The following is an 18,308-nucleotide window of genomic DNA, read 5'->3' as shown; positions in this document are numbered from 1 at the left end:
TGAAAAATTGTCAAAAGTTACAGCTACTATCACTGTAGCTTTCAGCAACTGAAAACAAGAACTCGTCTGGAACAAAACCAATAAATATTTGTCAAAAAATAAAGCAAAACACCAAAACTTTAATAAAGTCTCAAGGACACTGTGCTCTTTTGGTTTGAATTGGTAATAGTACATACAAGTTCTCATACTGATTGAGTTCAGCAGACATCTGGTCAGCCAGGGAGCAATATGTCACATGGAAAAGTTCAATCATCAGTATTTTGTATGAAGTCATACAATCATTGTTCCTTTTCAACTATAGTGTCAACAATTGAATATGATCAATTGTACAGTATACATGACCTTCTGATTAGAGGAAGTATGCTGAAATTGAAATTGCTCACCAGTGTTTTCCAGAAATGTGTAAATCTGAATGTATGGATTTTGTCAAAATACCACAAGAAGAGAGACAGCCTGCCATGAACTGGGTCAAGTGGACTCAGTCAGTCAAGTGGACTGTTCAACTTGCTAATATCACTCAAACCAGGACACTTGTCAGACAATGACATATTTTTTTCAAGCACAAGTAAATGCCATAAATGTACATGATTTTACAAATATATGTAGGATACCATCATCTCTTCTGATGACACCAGTGATGTTCTCAGAAAAGTTTTCACTGTAAGTTTGTTAATGCTTAATGTAGAACTCAGTAATCAGGTTGTTTGATTTGTATTTTCAGTGTGTTACCCATGGTATAAATAAGATCTATAAACTGATATTTTTGTAAAGTGAATAAAAAATGTACATGTATTTACATATCTTTATTTAGTTTCTTGAATATAGTCTGTGTGCGATAGAACAGCATCTTGTTACTGGGTGTGAAAAACCAAGCAAACAAACATTGCACCGAAATTTGGTAAAAAAAAATATATCTCGAAGAAGGAAAGTGAAAAAAAAGTTGCCAGCATATGCCCTGTAGAAAAAAAATAATTCATGGTGAAGCAGGTGGGAAAAAAATAATGGCTCTCCACCAATCTTCCAAGCCCCACCCAGGATATCAAATGGTCCACCCCTTATTGTTGACTGTTTCTTGTCTCTTTATCTTACGTATAGGCCTACATTTACGACTCACTCGCCTTGCGTACCAGGGGTACCAACAGTCCACAACCGACAGATCGGAAATTTTGATGGTAGATCTGGGATGTAGATACATGGGTTTCCGGTGTTGACAGCATGATTTTTTAACAAATGTCAGTTTGTGTTTAAAACCGGACCCTTTCTCATACCAACACCTCGTGAAAAGTATACCCTTTCTGATAACAAACAGTGCAAAAAAACGACCCCTTTCGCGCGGACCCTCCCCGTATAGCCATCTATGGGAGTTACCCCCCCCCCCCCCGGGACTGGCTCACTTCTTTAGGAACAGCAGGACCGTCTTTCACGAGTTACTGGCCTGGCATGACATGAAAATAGCTGGCCTCGGGCCATCGGGTTAGCGTACATGGAATCTACAACACCGTGACCCTATCTCAAAACAACGGACGAGTTGGTATCGGGCGAGTTTGAATCGGGCGAGTTGGTTCTGGGCGGGTTGGAAAAAGTGCGAGTTGACTGTAATTCTGTTTTACTTTACCAACCCTTTAGGAAAGTGAGGAAAAACCCTGTCGCCAAATAGAAAACTTTCCCCTGAAAGGAATTTATTTATTTTCCTACAACCAAATACCTAATCAGTGATATTTTAAAAAGTCGTACGTTACGGTCAAAAGGCAGAGAGGAAATTCTTCCGTACTGATTTCCTGTATTATTATTATTATTATTATTATTATTATTATTATTATTATTATTATTATTATTTTTTAGTTATTATTCAATTGCTTACATTAAAACGAAAAAGACTAACATTTTGACAGGACAGGAAACGCCAGCTGAAAGCCATATTAGAGGTGTTGCTAAACACATATTTTCCGCTGCAAAAAGTTTTAATATTTTATTAAAGCCCGGCAGACAGACACTTTATCAAGTTCACAAGCTTAATTTTCAATTTTGATAAAAAGAGGGTCAAAATTATCTCCATGGCAATTAAGCAAATATTTACAACGAAAACATCACGAGATTTCTAAAAGTTAACAGTATTTGCGAATAGAGGTCACTTTGCAATTTCCGAAGTTATTTTGTGAACACTTGTCAAGGAAGTGTTCGAAGATTAAAGAAAACTCCTCCACGGCTTTCATTTCATTCTCTCCATTGTACAACATACATTGTGACGCAAATAGATACCAACTTTCCGATGCTGCTCGTCGAATTATGAAAATAAAAAAGTTGACACAAGAATACCTTGAAAAGATTCAGTAGCGTGTAGTTGTGACACGAAAATAGTTTGCAGCAATCTGTACTATCTGACCGCACCAGCTATGCGTGTAACAAAATTATTTAATTGTCTCAGAACTGAGTAACCTGCACTATAGCGTTAATCTCCTATTTTGTTAAGAAACGACGAAATCATCTCAATTCCAAGCATTCTTCAATATGCTCACGGCTATCCATTGTCTTCAGTTTCACTTTGCTGCAATCTGCAATAACCGACAATCTATGACTCGGCTCCGAGTAACCTTCACTAACGTTAAAACTCCGTCTAGGCTAAAAAAATTACCAATCCGTCTCAGTCTGCAGCATCCTCCAATACACTCAGGACTCTATCAAAGTCCACACATAAGAAAAGTCAATCACTTTGCAGCTATCTGCAATATCCAACATGGTAAGTGTAGGTACAAAAATGATTAAAGTCTCAGCTCGGAGCAAACTGCACTGACGTTAAACTCCGTCAAGGCTGAGAAATTACTGATCTATCTCAGGCCGTAGCATTCTCCAATACACTTAGGACTCTATCAAAGTCCACAGATATGAAAAGTCAATCGCTTTGCAGCCATCTGCAATATCTGACAAGCTATGTATAGTACAAAATGAAATAATGTCTCAGCTCAGAGCAAACTGCACCAAGGTTAAAACTCCGACAATGAAACAAATTTCAAATCTATCGCAGTCTGTTGCATCTACAATAAACTCAAAACTGTATCTACAGTCCATGCATACGAAAAGTCAATAGTTTGCAGCCATCTGCAATATCTGACACGCTATGTATAGTACAGAAATTATAAAATGTCTCAGCTCGGAGCAAACTGCACCAGGTAACAATTCCGACCATGTAAAAACATTTCAAATCTATGTCAGTCCGTTGCATCCACAATAAACTCAGAACTGAGTCTCTATCTACAGTCCATGGATACGAAAAGTCAATAGTTTGCAGCAATCTGCAATATGCAATACACAGTGTGTATGGAGAAACGGTCAAAATGTCTCAGCTCGGAGCAAATTGCAGTAACGTTAAAACTCCGTCCAGGCTACGATATTACAATTCTATCTCAGTCTGTAGCATTCTCAAATACACTCAGGACTCTATCAAAGTCCACAGATACGAAAAGTCATTCACTTTGCAGCCATCTGCAATATCCGACACATTATGTGTAGGTACAAAATTATCAAAGTCTCAGCTCGGAGCAAACTGCGCTAACATTAAAACTCTGTCCGGGTTAGGAAATTACTAATCTATCCCAGTCCGTAGCATTCTCTAATAAACTCAGGACTCTATTATATGTGCACCGTTAAGAAAAATCTTTCACTTTGCAGCAATCTGCAATATCCGACACACTACTATGTATAGGTACAAAAATTATTAAAGTCTCAGCTCGGAGCAAAATGCACTTACGTTAAAACTCTGTCCAGGCTGAGATGACCAGTCTATCTCAGAAATGACCAGTCTATCTCACCCCGTTTCAGCTACAATAAATTCAGGACGCTATCGAAAGTCCACGGATACGAAAAGCAATTGTTTGCAGCAATCTGCAACATGCAATATGCAGTGTGTATGAGGAACGGTCAAAATGTCTCAGCTCGGAGCAAATTGCAGTAACGTTAAAACTCCGTACAGGCTACGAAATTACCATTCTATCTCGGTCTGCAACATCATTTAATAAACTCCGGACTCTATGAAATTCCACGGATACGAAAAGTCATTCACTTTGCAGCAATCTGCAATATCCGACACGCTATGAATAGTACAAAAACAATAAATTCAGGACTATCTAAAGTCCACGGATACGAAAAGTCAATTATTTGCAGTAATCTGCAACATGCAATACGCTATGCATATTACGAAACGGTCAAAATGTCTCATCTCGGAACAAACTGCACTAACGTTAAAACTCCATCCATGTTAAGAAATTACTAATCTATCTCCGAGTCAGTAAGTAGCACCATCCAATATGCTCGGCACCCTATCTATGGTCAACATTTAAGAAAAATGCTAAGTTTCCAACAACTGTATAGGCCTAGGACGAGTTAAAATGTCTCAGCTCCGAGTCGGAGCAAATAATCTCAGGCCCGGAATCTCAGGACTATATCTAAAGTCCACGCTTACGAAAAAATTAATCACTTTGCCACAATATCCGACATGCTATGTGTAATACATAAATTATCAAAATGTCTCAGCTCGGAGCAAACTGCACTAATGTAAAACTCCGTCCATGTCAAGAAATTACCAATCAATCTCAGTCCGTCGCATCCTCCAATATGCTCGAGTCGCCGTCTATAATCAACATTTAAGAAAAAACCCCGAGTTCCCAACAAACCCCAATATCCAATACGCTGTGAATATGACGAAACTTTTAAAATGTCTCAGCTCGGAGCAAACTGCACTAACGTTAAAAATATTTCCATGATAAGAAAATTCAAATCTATCTCAGTTCGTAGCATCCTCCATTTTGCTCGACACTCTATCTATAGTCAATATTTTAAAGAAAAAAACGCTAAGTTTCTAACAAACTGCAATATCCAATACGCTGTGTAGGCCTATATGACGAGACTTTTAAAATGTCTCAACTCGGAGCAAAATGCAGATGAAAACTACATCCAGGCTTCGAAATTTAAAATCTATCTCAGTTCGTTGTATCCTCCTATAAGCTCATAACTCTATCTTAAGGCCATGGATACGAAAAGTCAATCATTGGCAGCAATGTGCATGATCCTATATACGCTGTGTATATGACGAAACGTTATAATGTCTCAGCTCAGAGCATACTGCACTAACGTTAAAACTCCGTCCACGCCAAAAAATGACCAATCACTCACGTTTGGTTGCATCCACAATAATCTCAGGACTATATCTTGGCCCAAATTTACAGAGCAACTCACAATCTAACCCCTGACTATGTAGCCAGTATGTTCAATAATTATATCCCTTCCAGATCACTTCGTTCTTCCAATCAGAACCTCCTTAAAGTTCCCAAAGCACGTACACTTCTTTATCAAAACACTTTGTCTGTTGCGGGTGTGGATGAATATAACAATCTCCCCCAAGCAATCATAGCTTTAAGAAATCTTGTAACAACTTTCTGTATTCTATTTACTTGTCTGATGCTTCTTTCGTAGTTTTTTTGATATTTGTACTTCTGTGTTTTTCGTGTTTTCAAGTTGGTGCTGTAATATGGTTTTCTTTTGTCTAATCGACCTCAATGAAAAGAGGTGTTTCATCTATGGAGTTATCGAATTTAAATAAAGATTAATAATATAATAATATCTAAAGTCCATGCTTACGAAAAATGTCATCACTTTGCCGGAATATCCGACACGCTATGTGTCTTAATTATCAAAATGTCTCAGCTCGGAGCAAACTGCAGTAAGATTAAAATTCCGTCCACGTCTTAGCTTAGTCCGTAGTATCGTCCAATATGCTAGAGTCTCCATCTATAGTCAACATTTAAGAAAAAAAAACCCGCTGAGTTTCCAACAAAATGCAATATCCAACACGCTGTGCATATGACGAAACTTTTAAAATGTCCCAGCTCGAAGCAAACATCACTATCGTTAAAACTATGTCCACGATAAGAAATTTCAAATCTATCTCAGTCCGTAGCGTCCTCTATCGGGTGTTGCCAATGACTGGCGACGAGATGGCTTCTGACTTTTTGTAGCCTGTTTGGCCGGAAATCGTAGGCCGGGCAGATTGGACAGTGAATAACATTTCTCTGTGTTAGTACTAGAGTCCCCACGCAGTTTTAATTGGCTTGTCATATTGCCAAGACTGCGTCTTACATAGATCGTCATATTGCTAATGTCTACCTTGCATGCGCAATGAACTATGCAAAATTTTGACCTGCTCCGTCACAGGACGGAGATAATGTCTGAGCTCGGAGGGAGGTCAGCGGACCCTTCTCGTTTGAATCTTCTATTTTAATTGCAATTGTACGATACTGTGATGATTTATTTAAGTGTAATAAAGAGTTTCCATGATGTTCAAATTGCATACTTGTGTGTTACCATTGCATTTTGTTGTGAGTGTACATGAATGCGTGGGTGCATGTGCAAGCTTATATCCATATGCAAATATAAATTAATGATATGCAAATGATTATGCAAATTAGCCGCTACGCTTTTGCTTGATCCTGGGGAGAACACTGGCAGACATTTGTCAATGATCATTGCTGAAAATTTTGACTGATTCAAAAACATGGGAGATGTTCAAGCGGTGAATGTGTTGGTAGTCTAACATGAAATATGCAGTACACACAGAAATGCGGCTGAAATCATAGATTTTACAAAAAGTACTACACTAGCATTCATTACATTTCACTCATTTGTTTAAAAATATTTGCTGTACTAGCTCAGCTACACATATTTTCACATGCAACTTCTAGAACATGCAACAGACCAGGCCTAAATCACATTGATGTCAAAGCTTTCCTCTGTGTATGGTGTTAGAGCCAACAGAGAAAATCATACCCTTTCACCCCTATCTGATTACATAGTGGTATCATCCCACTATGAAGAATTGGGACATTCCATAATGAAGGGGTGGAGAGGGTTATTTAACCATTCAAACAAATTTAATACAATATAGACAGAAGCTGTTATCACGGACATGTATTCTGTCAAAATTCATATGCTACATTTCAAGCAACAAGACAGTTGTAATTGTACAATTCTATCGAAAAAAGATAAACCAAATATGAGCTAAAACTGAATATACATAAATAAACAAATTAATAAACAAAAAGGAAAATGAATAAGTTGGAAAAACAAACAAACGCCTTACAGGGACAAAGATGTATATTTATCCTCAAGGCCTGGTCTGAGGGCTGAAACAAGCAACTAAAACTAAAAGCAACTAAAAGATGAATTACCTCCCGCAGAAGCGCCTTGTGCAAGGGAGCCCTCTGTCTGTGCAGTGGTAGCATCGGAGACTTGCGTCTGTGCAGGGAAGTATGTAAATCGGGTCTCACCTGACTGGCTTTCAGGGGTTGGACTACTTCCGTTACTAAATGGACTTTGTATTACTGCTTGCTGAAAGTGTACATGTCAGAAATAAACCATGTAACATCAGAACTGCTGAGTCAGGTTTGGGAGATAGGGAAATAATGTGGGAAATCATGTAAATTCATTTATGTAACATGAGTTCCCAACTCTCGGGGGATCTGAGTAAATCTAAATACTGGGGTACTGGCCTTCACAGCAACACCCTTGGTCTTCATGCGAAATGATTCTATCTTCAGATAAAATGTAGACACTTTGTGCGTACCATAATCACATTTCATCCTCATTGCATCCTTGCACATTTCACATGTGGTAACATATTTGGCCCTCAAAGCTGAACAGCTCTAAATTTATCATGTGCTGAGTCGTTTCATAAAGAAAATTGTCATATATTGACTTTTAGGTAGGTTTTCATGTTGCAGGTAATTATCTCATTATAAAGTGTGAACAAGAATGTTTGGCATGGAGATCTTCTCATGTGTGCCGGTACATAATGCCCTGATTTTCAGTATATATCATTACATCCATTATGAAATCACTGACATGTTCATGATCATGTTCAGATGGCATAACTTACTACACTTTGAAGATTATCATTTGAAGGCAGAGTAATAGAAAATGGTCCTATAGGTCATTTCATTTATCATTTGGTCAGAGCCACACAAGATTGGTACGAGACATGCCTTTATATTGCTATTTCATCAAAAATGACCTAGGGGACTCTCTGTTGTTTTTGACAAGGACAGAACATACACACATACTACAGTATGTTAACCTTTGAACCCTGATCCCCTGACATAATGCAGCATTTCACCACTTTGTCCAACTCCCCTCTCCAAACTAGGTTCAAAGAGTGAAGGAAACAGGTGTGACAGGGGTTCAGTTTGAGGGATCAACTGATAGCTGTAGTAAGCTGCCTTACCTGTGTGACAGTTTGTTGACCCTGTGGAAATGATGTTGTCGTGACGACATTGACAGCTCCACTATTGCTGCCACTTTCTCCTTCAGCGACCTGTACAACTCTGTATGTCACCTGACTTTGACCATTGCTGTCTGTTCGGAATTGGTACTAGTGAGAGAAATACAAATGTCAGACCCCTGTTAGCACTACTGTAACACTCTTTGATTTTGGCTTACTGGTTAACTTGACCAATTGCTAGCTGGCCAAAAATAAATAAATTATTTGACAAGTGGTTTCTTTGCCCCTAAACATGCATTACATATGCAAGCTTCATCATCATTTAATCAAACATGAAGTGCAGTCATCCGAGCCATCTCTGAAAAGCAAAAATGTACCTACACCCTCGTTTCACAAACAATTGTAATTACAGATTGTACCAACAAGAGATCTGCAGTCTTCTGAGAAATTGCATGTAGCTCTTCCTCGTGGTTATTTAAATAAGTCTTACGGTCAAAGAGCTTTTTCGGTCCCTTGCTGTGGAATGCACTGCCATCAGAAAGTCGTGTCAGAAATGTTGCATTTTGTAAAAGTAGTTTGAAGACCCAACTTTTTACTAAATTTTACTCGTAATTATTGTTTTGCAGCTTTCTTTTCATATCTTTTTAAACTGTTGTGTACAGCCCACTAAGACATTTGTGGAGTGCATTTCTTAAGAATTAAATTGTATTATATGATTATTTTTGTTATTTTTATTTTTATCATTACAGAACATGGTTTCAGAACACTCACAGATACTGACATCAATGTTGTGGCATGCAGAAGAAAATCAATTGTTTGCTCTTACCTGTAGATTGCTTGGATCAGTTAAGTTGGCAGGTACTTGTCCAGTTACACTTGCAATGGCTGCCGCTGTCTGCTCATCTGACGTAGCGTTGACAACTTGATCACCTGTCAATCATCACACAAAAACTAAGTAAACTAATATAAGCTTGGTTTACCCATGATTTTCCAATGTCTTTGATGTACATGTACATGCAATGTTTCTGAGGGGGTTGTATGTATTAAGATTGTATGAGTATTTATTTAGCTTATCTTCTGCAGATACTTTCTTTCAAATTAAACAATATAATTTAAAGGTACATGTACAGTATACATGTACAGTATCTTGTGATATTTCACCAACAAGAATTACTACCAGTACTGGCAATCAAGTCTTGCCAACATTACACTGAAGTGAAAACTACATACAGACATACATACATGTACATGTATACATGTACAACTAAGGTATGTGCGTATCTGACATAAAAACATGCCATAAATATATAATAGAAATATATTATGCATGAAAACATGTGCGTTTCTACCAATAATGTTACTTTTGCTACTGTACTTATATATGACACCCACACTTGAAATGTAATTCTACGCTTAAATTTTTACAGCTTTGGAATTTTGAAAGAATCTACATCATTTACTAGACAATTAAACTTGCATGTAGAATTTTAGAAAAGTAGCAACAGGTCACAGTTTGATGGCACTCAGGCTGATCTAGGCTAACCATCCTTTACCACAGTCAGAGTCTGACTTCTGAGGACATCAATCCATTTACCACATGTAAATGTATATATACATACAGGTATCTGACATTGCATACCGATATAGTGTTTTCTGTTTTACTGCAAAATTTATTGAACAGCTTACAGGAGACCATGACATAACACATCAACCCACTGTTATTTGTGTAAAATTCCTTTTCTGATTAATGCTTGAGCTTTTAAGGTAGTATGCACCTCGAAAGTGAAAGACTTAAACTTTTGCTCTAACTTTCCTCAAGGAATCTTTTAATCATTCTCTTTCAAAATCAAGAATAAAAACAGGGGGTCACCGTGCAAATTTTGGTACTAGAGAAACAAATTACCCAAGATTTACCGATATTAGAAATTCAAAATGGCCGCCATCCCTGTGTTAACTCTATGGAGAAAAATAAAAATGTTCGAATTTCGAAAAACTAAGCCGGTGAAAAGTTTTCTTTCACCAAGAGCTTTAAAATGAACCCCCACATGTGGTATATCAGAAGAGAATTGTAAAAGTTTGAGAGTCCGAACGTCTGTCCCCGAGGTGCGTTCTACCTTAAACTTGAAATTATTTGTATAACTTTTCCAAAACAAATACATCATGAAATGAGGAAAAAATCTTTCAAACTGCAGAGATCTAATTTACAAGTATAGTAACTACTGTTGTATTTATAACAATATTTTCAGCTCTTTGAAGCACAAATAAATTGCACTCATGACAGTCTACTCAATACAAATGTTCCTTGTACCTTGGAACAACCAATAAATCAGACTACACAATTGCATGTGTCAACTGCCCTTGTGTGACCTTTGACCCGAGTTAACCCAGTTTAACCACAAACAAATTCTTACATATGTGAAAAATACCTTATGTCAAATTTCCTTCCATACAGTTTGTAGATTTTAACCAACGGCTGTTAGATTTTTTTAGTTTTAAATGTGGGCTAGATCATACATATACACCTACGTTGTACATATACATGTAATGATGTACATATATGCATTCCTGAAATCACCAAGTTCGAAAAAGAACTATTTGCTTTCGGTCACTGAGACAGATCTATGCAAAGTGAGCCTTACAAATAAGCTTATTGACTTAGTGAATTTTACTGACATGAATGCAATGCTGAGTCATGCTCCAAACTGAAACTAAACACCCTCAGAATATTGCAAAACAGCAGTATGAGGGCAGTGTTCTGGTCACAAACCAAACAGCTATGAGAACAAGATACATGTAGTGAACATAACCTGGTACATCTCTATTTGAGTGTGACCTTCTCAATGTGATTATGGTTGGAACCAAGAAACAACAAACAAACATGTGGAAGATATCATTTTGATGAATTATAAATTCATTTTAAATGTTACAAAACAGACAATTGATTTGTTACTATATGTACTTTGTACTGTCAAGGGAAAGAGTTGCCTAAGAAACTCAAAATACATGTACTTATTGCATCATATAGCATATCATCATTTGAACGCATTTTTTGAAGTCTGAAAAACATACTAACCACCGTCTGTCTGTATTTGAACTGTTCTTCTGTTTCTTGTCCACCTTTGTCTTGACTGAAACAAAACAAAAATACAACAATTAAATTGGCATGTTGGGTAAAAAAAAGATACCAAAGGCTCCAATAAAGTATTAAATTATAAGATAAGATGGGTTGGATTAGGAAAGACATTATTGGTATGGTTTTGGTTCTCAACAGGATGTGATATATGCTGTGCATGTAATATTATTTCCAGTTAGAGAGTGATGCCATGGTGGTGGAGCAGAATTGTGAAGATTTCCACATTAATAAGTATTTGTTACAAGATATATGAACAAAAATTGGATGATTTACAATGTGAAGTGATAATGCTATTGCTCCAACGACATGAAGAGGTCAGTACTAATATACCGGTATAACAAAAAAGTGGGAACTTTTACAGTAAAACATAGTCTGGCGTTTGCTGCAGTGTACATGTGCATTTTTTCTTCCCAGTCATAAGTTGTATTAAAACTGAATTTGATTGAATATCAAAATGCTGCACATCACAGGAGCATAGCTTTGAATAATATCACTCGTCACCAACTATTATGTTTATAGAAGGCTGTGAAATTATCATCCCCCAGGGAACACACATTGGCTGTTTAAATTCTAATTCTACTGGTAAACAGAGCATTCATAAATACTGGATGACAAACACAAATACTCCAAGTTAAGATTACACTTGTAAAATGAATTTATCTTGAGGTACAATCTTGAGAAGTGATTGCATCCAAAGGGCTGTGCATCAGATATTTCTGAGATTATTTAATATAATTTTCCCTCTTACTGGTATTTTTCCCCCTTTCTTAGATTTCACATTGTATGTATAATTCACATGAAGATTCATAATAGGGATGTCTTACTTCTGAATATGGACTTAACATTTATTCAGGTTTGGTTACGGGATGGTATTTTACTCAGTCACAATAGATTATATTGTGATTTTGCTATCGTCATCGACACACAGACTGCAGATACTCAGTGAAATTATTGCTAATTAGGTTCCCATTGATATTAATAATTACAGTTAATTAAGGGCATCATTGAGTGGACCCTCCAAGTCAAATTCATTCAAGATAATTTCACAAATAACACGCACCGGTATACACGTAGAGCTGACTGAAAGACAATTCTTGATATTTCTAAATTAAACCTATACATGTAGTGTACAGATCCAATTTATATAGTACATGTGTATGTGATAAATTCTGATTAACCCCTCTGACCCAAAAATACCAACTGTCACAATTAGTTTTTAAGTTTGTCTTTTTACAACTCCGAATAATATGTCTAGTAGTCAGCGGTACAGAGTCTGAGTGCATGATGTACTAGTGAAGCCTACTATTAAGTCATTATTATTACACATTGAATAATGAACATGTCCTTATCCTACATCTAGTCATTTTTCACAATCAATAAAACTTGCATATTATTCTTGTGTTTTGAAAACACCCTTCAGCTCTGAATAAACCTGGGCAACATGTTACGGGAACAATCCTTCTATAATGATATTAAAATATGATTGAAGAAAATTTCAAATAATTCTTTGTTTGCCATCCTTTGATTTTTGAAAAACCTACCAGCCAGCCAGAGAAAAAAACAAACACAGACAAGAAACACAAGTGTTAATTAACATAAAGCTCAATTTTAATGTGTAGTTTCTTTCAAAAAAATAACATTTTTATTTGTAATAGTGTTATTATTGTCTTTGTTTTCTTAATTTTCTCTTAAAACCTATCAGCACATGGACAGCAAACAAAGATTTTTATTTAAAGCACCTTGCATAATTGTTTCCAGCTTGTCTGAGAAATGTCATTTGTATCACAATCACATACATACATCTATTTTCACAGATACTGCTACCAAGGTAGATTGAGAATTAGTTGTATGCATGTCCTCTGCCTCTCTGATCTTTACTGTAGATTTCTATGATACATTTAGTGCCGTCATAAATTTGTTAAAAAACAAGCTATTAATTTGCCGCAATAATGCTGACATGCAGAAATGACAATGGCGTATTCATTGTTCATCACTATACAGTACATATATGTGATCTTCAAAATACAAATAATTTCTGCAATTCAAAACATGTGTCATTTATTCTATTTTTTCACACATAAGCATGGAAAGAATGATGATGTCACTAGTCCACATAAATTGCAGAAATGAGTAACAATTTTTTTTTCTTTTGGCCTGCAATAAAACACAAAAGGTGATGAGAAACGATTTGCAACCATTAATTCATTAATGGTTCTGTTCTCCTACAAAAAATTCCACATAGAAATGTAGACACATTTGCTTATCACAATCCATATATACTTATAATATCTGGTGTTCATCTGTGATCCCAGTGATTAATAGGTTTGGAAATCGATCATACAAAAATATTAGCAAGCCTAAATAGAAATCAATTGTATAAATTGTGGCATAAGTGGCCCATTAAATTCGGCTGAGTGAAGACTACGAACAAACACACAGGTCTACATGTATGTCAGAATTATTTCTTATCACAATCTGTACCGTGTGTAAATACCTATGCATACAGCTGTTTATATACATCCACATATTTCATAAACTGATGTCAAAATTGAAGTGAAACATGGCAAATATGGGATACTCTTATCAAGGCTGTGACAGAAAAAGCCAAAAAGCTAAATCTTCTAGCTGCCTACATGTACCTCTGATTTTTATAAAAGTCATTAACAACATTTTAACAACTAATACACTGTTTTTTATGTAAATTTATTATATGGATATAGATACATTTTGTGTATGTCTTTGAGTAATTAAAGGTACACGTAATAATGAAATATTTAGCATGTCAGTTTTAAGTTTTACTGAAGGAGATTTGAGGTTTGAAATAGCTGAACAAAACTGAACATCAAAATTGCAGAAAATTTGTGATTCCGAACCTGGTTACTTTGAAATTCCAATATTTGAAATGACTGACATGAGGTCACTCCTCATGTCCATTGTACACATCAAATTTATAGATTTCATGCACGTATACAGGGAAGCTATAAAGATTACCGATGTTATACCAATACCATTATAAACTACAATGTATTCGCCTCTACCCCATCGATCCCTATAGTGTAATATGTAAGCTCAGTATATGGTATATACTTGAGAGTAACGCAGCAGGAAATGATAGGTTTTGGACTAAACCATTCCCTTGAAAGGTTACTTAGGTCCAAAACAGAATGAAATTAAGTATATCCTTATTGGCTGAGCAATCTGTACAGTGTGACACTATGCTAAAATATTTGAAAACTGTGATGTAATTTTTATGCAATTTTTAAAATGCAAATTGCAATGAAAGACTTAGTGATTCAACAACTTCTTTCACTGAAAAAAATGCTTTCAGCCTTTTTAGATATTAGTGAAAATAAGCAAATTTCTGTGTATTATATTAATGAAACTGTAAACCACAAATCTAGTTTGCGTGACACAAAACAAAATTTGCAATTATGAATATTTTGAAAAAAATATTCCAGACGTCAAACTAACCCTTCTACATGTATCTGATCATGGAGGTACCAGAAGAGTACCTCCGCGGTCTGATCAACATAGATTCCTGTAGAGATGCCCATGTAATACACAGTGGTTGTAAATCAGCTTACATTTTGTCTACTGCCCTCACAGATTCACTTTATTTTTACATTGGATTAGCAGCTACAGGGAATCCAGTGTTCTCAACAGGTTTGGAAATCAGAGGAGCAACAATTCACATGACAATACAGAGTTTGTATATTTTTAAATAAAAAATATACATTTGTGTGGTCATTGACCGATTAATACATTGCCTGACAAACAAGAGGGGTTACCTACTCCTAGGAAATCCCCTCTGAGAATAGCCTGTGTATGGCAATTATAGCTGACCAATCAGGACACATCTAGCAAACTGTGGTAGGCATGAGAAGTATACACTGCTGCTGGTACCCTATTTTTCTATTCAGATAACAATGATTCACCAAGAACCTTCCCTCTGATCAGAAAACAAGGAAGCACCAAGGACAGTATTAAATGCCCTTGTATGGCATTACAGTGTAGTCTGACACAAATCTATTAAATAAGACTACAAAAGCAAAGTTCCTGTAAATCATTTCTTGATTTTCAAAAGACAGTTAGATATGCAGCAAGGCAAATAACACAAAAAGGGGGATTTTCTCCAGACTGGGAGAAAGACCGAACCCCCCCCCCCCCCCCCCCAAAAAAAAATCAGGAGAATTTCTCCCTACATGGGACTTTTTTGAGGTGAGACTTCAGGGCCCAAACTTAACTTTTTCACTTACTTGCCCTGCAGGCAAATGTCCAGAAATTTTACTTGCTAAATGAATAAACCTGCTTGCCCCAAGTTTTTTTGTCTGTTTACATTTTTTGTTTATTTGTATTGAGTCCATGTCAATTGTCACAATCCATAAGCATTGGACTCAGTGATCTCTACCAACTATCCACCAATATTCAGTGCAGGGTTGGAGTCATAGAGGTGAAGGGGAGGCCCATCAATAGATATCCCATTAGCATAATTATCTAGTGTCTTTGGAGTCAGTTGCAACAAGTGAAAGTTTTACATAATGAGATATTAGATTTCCCGAGGGAAGAAAGACAACAGCCGAATATCACTGTCATGGCTGAATGTTGACATCTTGCATATTAATTTCAGCTTGTTGGTGTCCTGCTTCAGTGACTTGAAACTTAGTAAATGAGAGCATATTAACAAATTTCTTGAATATGAAAATTTGATTAAGAGCTGTCACTTGCCCAAACCGGAAAGTCCAGTTTATTTTTACTTGCCCAGTGTCAGGTTTTACTTGTCCCGGGGCGGGCAACTGTTAAGTTCCAGCCCTGGACTTTTTGAATTTTTAATCAACATTAAAAAAGTGTACCAGTGTGTTCATTATCAAATTTGAAAGTGGGTTTACTGCTGTTCTGGTAATGTTCACCATTGATTTTTTGCATATGTTCACATTCATTCAATAATAGTGATATTCTGTAAGCATGTAGCAAATTGTCACTTACATGAAATATGTATTTTGACTATGTGGATCAACTCCATTTGTACTTTTTAACGTCAAAGTCATGTTCCGGGATTCAATCATTAACAATTTTAACTGTTACACATCTGGTCACATTCTCCTATTTGGGAAATTCATCATATAAGAAGATGACTGTAACTGTGATAGTTCTATCAAAACACTAATATTTGTAGGTCTCCCATCGGAAATCCCCTTTTGGTCTCTATTTTAGTGCCTTGCTGTTATAGTCACTGCAGTGGTACTGATTGTAATTGACAACGCTTGTAGTACACGGCAAACTCTTGATTTAAAAATAAATTGCATTTTATTGAAATTCACAGATAATTCACATGAAATTCCAGTCATCAATTTCAAAATAAATGAGTGAAATAAGATTTACTCCAAAAAACGGGACCATTGAAACTTTCCTTGTGAAAGCTATTTGCCAAAGCAAACTTTTCTCCGTTTTGTCTCCCACTGCATGTTAATACTGATGTGAATTGTGAAATCAACGATCTTGATATTTGAAATTGAGCAAAAAATAATGAGAGGGTCTCAGTATATCCGTTGCATCTATTGTCACTGAACACAAATACGTATAATTAGGAATGCAATGTCATTGAGAAAATGTCAATAAAATGCAAATAAATTATTGAATTATCAACAACTTGTACTACATGATCCTTTCCGTGTACATAACTGGTTTCAAAACTTGTCTCAATCGACTACATTGAATATCAAGAGTAGATTGCTAGTCATGGCAGGGTAAAATGCAATCGAAATCAAAACAGTTCGAATTTTATGTTTACTTTTAATAGGAACCATGAATATTTCACATGTAATACTAGCCGAGCGAGAGAAACCGTCCCGCCCCTATTTCTTCCAAACGTCGCGCACACATATTATAAGAAGGTATTAACAAAAATAAATTAAATTGTAATTCAAAGCGAGTGATACATTATTTTTAAAGTAAATGGTTGAAGTACATTCTCTGATTGATATTTCGAAGGTCAAAGCGTGAAACCCTATATATGGTTACGTGCACACGAAGTTGTCTGGTGTTCATACATTTGAAATCTCTTCCCGCACTATTTAGCGAAAGAGAAGCAACGCAAATTCTGACCAAAGATGTCTCCTGTTCCATTTCACATTACAGCAAGCGAAGCAAAACTACTATCAAATATACTGCTGCATAGTGTCTGTACCATTGTAAAGATGTTCTCTGCCAGGTATATTACAATATCCAAGCCCGGGCAACCTTTTAAATGCGAGGGAATCCTCGCGGAAATTAACTGACCCTAAAATCTGAAGCGACGCCAGCAAGCACCCTGGTGGCGACAGGGTATCCATTCCTTCTGGGCTATTTTCCGCCTAAAACTAAACGTTTGAGCAAAAATTACGAACACCTACCTCGGGTCGAGTGCCTGATCTAACATATCCATGTGGTCAGAGAAGTTCTTCAAAAGTTTCAGGAAGCGAAGACAAGTTTGATCACGGGGCCAAACAAGATGGTCATGTGAGAGGAGAAATGAACATGTGACAAAAAACCCAGCAAAATTTCAGCGAACGAATCACATAGCCTTCTGCGCGGGAATTCTACGTCCGCAGTATGTTTTTTTCGCTATAAAACAGCTAAATTCCACCATTGTAATTACAAAAATAATTTAAAATATAATTTATGAAAAAATATTTCATATAATGCCATGAAATCGACGAAATCGTACTTGATTTTGGAACTATATTTTGCAGCTTCGACATCGGGCGACAGTATATTCAGCTAACGGCTTCTCCTTGTGATACGGTTCCAGGTTTAGTGAATATCACGTGATGATGACCCTATTCTACATTTATCAGGTGGTTTTAACCAATCACATGATTGGAAAAGCCCTCCTATCACGTGAACATGTATAATTATGTGATAGACCGATAA

General features: G+C 36.4%; 2 protein-coding genes across 5 annotated transcripts in view; both read right to left on the bottom strand.

The window, feature by feature from the left end:
• The window catches only part of LOC139128895 (upstream stimulatory factor 2-like), a 29,503-nt gene extending 11,326 nt beyond the window's left edge, over positions 1 to 18,177 (bottom strand). Inside the window, exons 1-5 of one of the 4 annotated variants that reach the window (XM_070694594.1) lie at positions 17,789 to 18,177; positions 11,340 to 11,394; positions 9,093 to 9,196; positions 8,270 to 8,416; positions 7,317 to 7,377 (exon numbers count right to left, since the gene is read on the bottom strand). The gene's annotated coding sequence lies outside the window, so the exon portion shown is untranslated. Of the gene's footprint in view, positions 1 to 7,217; positions 7,378 to 8,269; positions 8,417 to 9,092; positions 9,197 to 11,339; positions 11,395 to 17,788 lie in introns of all 4 variants that reach the window. The other 3 variants (XM_070694591.1, XM_070694592.1, XM_070694593.1) reach the window with 3 other exon arrangements.
• LOC139128907 (upstream stimulatory factor-like) lies at positions 6,751 to 17,820 on the bottom strand. Its single transcript, XM_070694608.1, has 6 exons — positions 17,789 to 17,820; positions 11,336 to 11,394; positions 9,093 to 9,196; positions 8,270 to 8,416; positions 7,317 to 7,377; positions 6,751 to 6,779 (listed from the first exon to the last, which is right to left on the bottom strand). Exons 1-6 carry the CDS (start codon positions 17,818 to 17,820, stop codon positions 6,751 to 6,753), a joined length of 432 nt encoding a protein of 143 aa, XP_070550709.1.
• Positions 18,178 to 18,308: the final 131 nt, after the last annotated feature.

The sequence above is a fragment of the Ptychodera flava genome, unplaced genomic scaffold (assembly GCF_041260155.1).
Source record: "Ptychodera flava strain L36383 unplaced genomic scaffold, AS_Pfla_20210202 Scaffold_77__1_contigs__length_564769_pilon, whole genome shotgun sequence".
NCBI lineage: Eukaryota > Metazoa > Hemichordata > Enteropneusta > Ptychoderidae > Ptychodera > Ptychodera flava.
The sequence above is the reverse complement of the archived record's forward strand: the minus strand, read 5'-3'. Positions and strand labels throughout refer to the sequence as shown.

Excerpts from the sequence above, each read along its gene's own strand:
- LOC139128907 (XM_070694608.1), bottom strand. The coding sequence starts at position 17,820 with ATGGATATGTTAGATCAGGCACTCGACCCGAG. Across the intron at positions 9,197-11,335 it reads ATACAGACAGACGGTGGTTA|GTGATCAAGTTGTCAACGCT; the intron begins GTATGTTTTTCA and ends GATGATTGACAG. Across the intron at positions 7,378-8,269 it reads GTCAACAAACTGTCACACAG|CAAGCAGTAATACAAAGTCC; the intron begins GTAAGGCAGCTT and ends GTACACTTTCAG.